The sequence below is a fragment of the Alternaria postmessia genome (assembly GCF_024291825.1).
Source record: "Alternaria postmessia strain BMP 2775 chromosome Unknown scaffold_149, whole genome shotgun sequence".
Taxonomy (NCBI): Eukaryota; Fungi; Ascomycota; class Dothideomycetes; order Pleosporales; family Pleosporaceae; genus Alternaria; species Alternaria postmessia.
The window spans coordinates 40,171-46,861 of record NW_026260222.1 but is presented as its reverse complement, the minus strand read 5'-3'; the positions used below and the strand labels follow the sequence as shown (position 1 = coordinate 46,861).

General features: G+C 51.4%; 1 protein-coding gene across 1 annotated transcript; it reads left to right on the top strand.

Moving 5' to 3' along the window:
• Positions 1–4,093: 4,093 nt before the first annotated feature.
• VMA1 (H(+)-transporting V1 sector ATPase subunit A) lies at positions 4,094–6,568 on the top strand (the record flags this gene model as incomplete). Its single annotated transcript, XM_051737103.1, has 8 exons — positions 4,094–4,357; positions 4,416–4,461; positions 4,526–4,547; positions 4,595–4,643; positions 4,692–4,776; positions 4,830–5,622; positions 5,688–6,462; positions 6,512–6,568. 8 exons carry the CDS (start codon positions 4,094–4,096, stop codon positions 6,566–6,568), a joined length of 2,091 nt encoding a protein of 696 aa, XP_051583154.1.
• Between the last annotated feature and the right edge of the window lie 123 nt (positions 6,569–6,691).

The window sequence follows — 6,691 nt, the reverse complement described above, 5'->3', positions numbered from 1 at the left end:
CCCCCCCCCCCCCCCCCCACCCTCCGATGCTGACAAGCAACACCTTCCCGAGCCATCGAACAGGGTTCCTCTCGGCACCGTTTTTAGCAGGCGTTCGTGCCCTGGTCTGCAACTTGGGCAACCATTAATACGGCATGGACTGAGCTACACATCACTTCCCTGGTCACACAAAAGCAGGGCAGCATAGCACCCATGGATTTGAACAAGGCGTAAAAGAGACGGACGTTGAAAGGGGCCAGGCTCACACAACGTGCAATGACGCGCAATGGGACGTTCGAGAACTCTTAAAAAGCCGTGAATTAACAGTAGTGATGATCTAGCGTCACACTACACCTTGAATCTTGGATATGTGCCGGCCATCATGTCCATCGAGGATGGGTTCAAACTAATTACATGGCATCATTGCCACGTGCGGAGCCCCAGATCTTCAGTATTCCATCGTTAAAGCCAGCGCCGCTCTATGCTATTGGGGTATCGTTTGAGGTTCCAGCCTCCAGTGTCATGCCGTAGAAGGTGGCGTATGACGCCATTGGTCGTTAAGGATAAGTCGTCTCAGTAGTACGTTTGGTATAGTCTGTGATATGCCACAAGAAATCGCTCCGCCACAAAATGCTCAAGTAGGTCTAGGCATGCTGGGATCCATAGCTTTCGAGAAGAGTGCGGCTTTTAGCTGACGGTAAGCCTCGATGGCAGCTTCGCGAGATTGAGCCTCGGATTCGGATTGTGGAGACGAATACGACTGATGTCTGGGCAATGAAGATGTCCATGTCGATATGTTGGATGCGTGCGCGGGCGTCAAGAAGGGGTGCGACGACTGGTGAGTGGCGACAGAGGCCATGATTCTTGGAGAAGGGGTAGAGGATGGTTGAGAGCCGGTTGAGCTTGGAGCACGAGAAGACATGTTGTTATGTTGGAAAAGAGGGATCTGGCAACCCATATATGATCTCGCAATAATTTGTCAAACGAGATACGAAAATAACAAATTTCCAAAGTCGAGTTGCGACTCTGAACTCCGAAACGTGCTCCGGCACGATTACGACTAGGGCTTGCAGGATGGCGGCTTCGCCAAATTGCCCCTCCGAGACATTCATGCCTCCGACATGATGATAAGAAAGGTAACCTTGTTGGTGCCGTCAATGACACGACAATCAGTGAGCAGGTACGCAGAGGTTGAGCGGGAGATCGTCGCGAAGCATCGTCTACCCAATAGCAACACGGCGACCAGGGATGTGCCTGCTCTGGGTTCCGGGGTGCTAGATGCCACGAGGTAGAAAATCGTATGTTGTTTGACAAATCCCAGAGAGTCGGGAAACGCCAATTTCATCGGGCGCATATGCGAGAATGATTTGTGACTTACCGGCCATCTGGTGGTGTTAATTCCAAATCCCACATACGTAATCGACGCTAACGGCCACTAGTTCCTCCGGTCTCACCTCCTCGAAACGCGACTTTAGCGACATCTATGCAAATCTCGCGTACACCTGTAGATGCTCATGAGCTCGGTCCGCCAGCAAACCCACGCCTCGCGTCTAAAGCGCCTCAACCGTTCGTATTGTCGCTGATCGCAAGCCCTCGGTTGCACGAGCACACTTCTTTAGGATTTTGACACGACATCGAATATGGAGACATCTCGACCCTAACGACGTGCCACATCTCTCGTCTGTTAGCAAGCCCAACCGTCTGCTCGAAAACACGAGTCTCTGAATAAATTCTCATCGTCATGATCGCTTGTTTGTTTGGCTCTTGTAAACAAAAGCACGTAAGGCAATAACACATACGGGTATCTCCCCACAGCGCACACCGCTTATCACATGTTCACCCAGCCGGGTAAGGCTCCACTCAGGCAGCCACCACAGGTTTGCTCCTACAGAAACGTCGGACTAAAGCAGTCTGCGGTGACAAATTACTGTGCAGCAAAGTGTGTGCCAGCTGGGACTCAGTCTCCACAACTGTACAGTGCCAGTAAGGTTGTTGAATCAGTCTGAAGAGCAACGTATACGTGTGTCGAATCGCGAATGTCTTATCTGTTAGCATCGGCCCCATGCCACCATAAAGTTGGGGAACAAATCATACAAAGAAACTAAGGTGCAATTGAATATCCACTGCCATTAATTCCATCTTCAGTATCGATATCTGTACCCGCATAGTATCGGCAACTTTCATACCCGATATCCGATGCACCTCAGTCCAGCTAAGTTCAAGTAGATCTTCTAGCTATTTAAGTTTCCATGATCCCGTGTGGCACTAGGAGATGACGCCTCAGGTAAATTCACAAGCGCAGGCGGCTCAAATAGTGTCCGGATGCGACATCTGACAGCACCTGTTCTTCAAGCCACCTGATGAATCGGTCCGATCTTCCATCTGTTAACCTATTCACCTTCAATCACATAATCGCGCTAGAATATTGGATACAATTGTTGCTCTTGGCGTTATACAACACGTGGCCTATGAATGTTATGGAGTCAATGATGGCCTACTACTCATACTGCTAACAGTAAAACCAGCACTAAGCAGTTTTGCGATGGTCGCAAGGCTTCTGTATGTTTGTTACAACTGCGACTTGAGCGCACGGCGCCTACGCAGTATTCACTTTCCGTGAGCGTTACAGTATGCACGGTTACTATCCTCAAACGGGATAATCTCATAGTAGGATCTAGTGGCTGTTCTAAGTGATTTCCACACATATCGCATGTCTGGTTCAGCACGTGCCGATTCCACTAGTGAACCACATTCCAACATAACGCCTGTCTCATGGTCTGGGTTGGTGATCATTGTCATTGTATCCCACTCGTCTGTTTGAGTATGTCAAGATTCAATTGTGGCATGTTCTTCAATTCGGTGGGAAGAATATTGCTTAACGGCATTCTTTTTTTCATATCCGCACGCATTGTACTAGGATCTAAGATTCATATGGGAATATGGTTGGTAGAAGACCTCGGTGGGTCTACCGATCATAGCAACCACAACCACAATGCCCCTTGTTGCACAAAGATTCCGTCCAGCCCTGGTTTGCATTTTCGTCAGGTAAAGGCGACTAGCTGATTAGGACCCTTCTTGAGACCACAACTACTGCACTGCCTGGCTGTTGTGCAAACGCTCGAATGCGCCCACTTCAAGTTTCACCTGAACACACGTCTCCTCATCTTCAACATGCATGACCAATCTCCAAGTTGGTTCGTCCTCAAATTCAAAGCGACTGCGGGCATACGCCACGAGACCCTGGTTTCTACCGTGACCTTCACCGCCCTTGCCTTGATCTAATCGTCGTAGATGTTGTCTATCGGCTTCACGGTGTTGGTCGCCGGAAGCAAGATGCTCACTCGAATCTTCCTAGAGGGTGGGAGGCTGACAGAAATGTAGAGTGCAGTATCCATGGCGATGGTTCCAGGCGAGGAAGTTTTGAATCACCCTATCTTTCCGCTATGCTGAAGATAAGTGATGCTCGTCACGCTCCGTACGCTGATCGTTTGCAGCTTATACTTGCCCAGACTATCCTCTGCCATCTGGCGACTAACCTCGCTACGCCATGATCCTTTCAGAAATCGAAGTCAATGTCGCAGTTATCCGTGCATCGCTGCTCTTCACGCGCTTCCTTCCGGCTTTCATCTCGGAGCAGTCCTTCAGCTGCAGAAGATGCAAAGACTTGCAGAACCTGGACTGGGCTACATGTACTTCGCAGAGGCACAGATGATGACCTGCAAAACTGCCGAGGTAACAGGCGGCGAGACACTCTGGTTGCGACGAATGGGTTCCCTCCGCGGGTTGCCACGGCCAAAGAGATGGAGAGGCTGGGGAGTAGCAAGCGAAACACAATATAGCTTACCGAAGACGGGATGTAGCTTCTGCTATGACGTATGTCAACATCGCAGCTTGATACATTGTTGCGCTACCAATATGCTGTCATGACAAGAGAAGATAGGTCAGTTACGTGCCTTGGGGCATTGCAGTGTCCAAGGACACGATGAATGTCATATTTCTCCACGACTCTGGAGAGTTCGCAGGCAGATGACAAGGAATGCCCCCACCAGGCGCTAGCGCGGCAGCTTAGCTTGTCGGCCGTGCTCAACCTCAACCTGCATCCAACAACGATTGAATGCAACTCGGTCTGCGTCCTCGTTTGCGAACACGGCCATCTTTGTACGATCTTGTTCAGAAGAAGAACATTGACCAGATCTCGATATCTGGAGCTCACCCCGCCGCCGGCCCCGACGACGTTGAGCCACACCGAATACCGCTTCCCGCGAGCCCGCTGATATCACCACGAGGCGAGCTTCCCACCCAGCCGCCGCCACCTCATATCACCCTACAAGAAGCCAGTGACGACGAGAAAGACACACCGGTAGACAAGATGCCTCCTGTAAGCAGCATCAGCTATCGAGGGGCATGTGGCGCATGCAGCTAATTCGTGGGCGCAGAAGCAACAGAAGAAGCAGGAGCAGAAGTCGGAGGGCGAGGAGCATGGTAAGCTCGAGCACTCTACGCACATGTGCAAAGTCTGTTGGAAGACATCGCTAACTCTGTGTAGGCGCCATCTACTCCATTTCTGGGTACGTCACCACTGTACAGTGCTCGAGTCGCATACTGATCCACCCAGCCCTGTCATCATTGCCGAGAACATGATCGGATGTGCTATGTACGAGCTTGTATGTTGATTGAAATGCGCTGAGATGGGAGAATGCTGACTCGTCTAGGTTCGTGTTGGTCACGACAACCTCGTTGGTGAGGTCATTCGAATCGAAGCCGACAAGGCCACCATCCAGGTCTACGAAGAGACTGGTACGCACACCACACACACATACACACGGCAGGACGTGGCTAATATCGCATAGCTGGTGTAACTGTAGGCGACCCCGTATACAGGACCGGACAGCCATTGTCTGTCGAGCTTGGTCCCGGTCTTATGGAAACCATCTACGATGGTATCCAGCGTCCCCTCAAGGGTATTGCCGACGACGCGAACAGCATTTACATTCCCCGCGGCATCAACTTGCCTGCTCTCGACCGCAAGAAGAAGTGGGAGTTTACACCCGGTTCCCTAAAGGTTGGAGACCACATCACTGGTGGTGACGTCTTTGGTACTGTCTTCGAGAACAGTCTCCTCAGCGAACATAGGGTTCTGCTGCCTCCCCGTGCCAAGGGTACCATCACCCGCATCGCCGAGAAGGGTAGCTACACCGTTGACGAGAAGATCCTGGAGCTTGACTTCAACGGCACCAAGACCGAGTACAGCATGATGCACAAGTGGCCCGTACGGGTGCCCCGTCCATCCAACGAGAAGTTGTCGTCCGACCAGCCACTCATTGTCGGTCAACGTGTCCTCGACTCTTTGTTCCCCAGTGTCCAGGGTGGTACCGTGTGCATCCCAGGCGCTTTTGGATGCGGCAAGACTGTCATTTCCCAGTCTCTATCCAAGTTCTCCAACAGTGACATTATCGTTTACGTTGGATGCGGTGAGCGAGGAAACGAGATGGCTGAAGTCCTGATGGACTTCCCAGAACTTACCATCGATGTCAATGGCAAGAAGGAGCCTATCATGAAGCGAACAACACTCATCGCCAACACCTCCAACATGCCTGTGGCTGCCCGTGAAGCCTCCATCTATACTGGTATCACAGTCGCCGAGTACGTAATATTTCCTGTACGAACTGCATGTGAAACAGGCACTGACTTCGTACTCCAATCTTTAGGTACTTCCGCGACCAGGGTAAGGACGTAGCTATGATGGCTGACTCGTCGTCGCGATGGGCTGAGGCTCTTCGTGAGATTTCCGGACGTCTCGGAGAGATGCCTGCTGACCAAGGTTTCCCTGCTTACCTTGGTGCTAAGCTTGCGTCTTTCTACGAGCGTGCTGGTCGCGTCCAGGCTCTGGGTAGCCCTGAGCGTTTCGGCAGTGTGTCTATTGTCGGTGCTGTCAGCCCTCCAGGTGGCGACTTCTCGGATCCCGTCACTACTAGTACCCTCAACATTGTGCAGGTCTTCTGGGGTCTCGACAAGAAGCTTGCTCAGCGAAAGCATTTCCCGTCTGTCAACACATCGATCAGTTACAGCAAGTACACAACCCCGCTCGACAAGTACTACGCCAAGAACAACCCCGAGTTCCCCCGTCTGCGCGATCGCATCAAGGAGCTTCTGACCACTTCAGACGACCTCGACCAAGTTGTGCAACTTGTCGGTAAATCAGCTCTGGGTGACGGTGACAAGATTACGCTTGACGTTGCTACACTACTCAAGGAGGACTTCTTGCAACAAAACGGTTACTCAGACTACGACCAGTTCTGTCCGCTGTGGAAGACTGAATGGATGATGAAGAACATGATGGCATTCCACGACGAGGCTCAGAAGGCTGTCTCCCAAGGGCATGCATGGCCCAAGGTCCGCGACGCGACCTCGGAGATCCAGAGCCAGCTCCGTTCGATGAAGTTCGAGCTGCCCAGCGACGGCCAGGAGAAGGTCACCAAGAAGGTAAGTTCAGTCAACTGTTGTTATCGTATAAATGCTAATGTTCAAACAGTACGAAGAACTTCTACAGAAGATGACCGACAAGTTTGCATCGGTTGTCGACGAGTAAATGTGTGTGCTTGAAGGTGATTTTCCCATAGCGCGTCTGTCTAGTATATCTCCATGATTATAGAATGCGAATTGTACCAAGATACCAATACTGCTGCCTGAACCGCTGACGACGCTGTTTCGC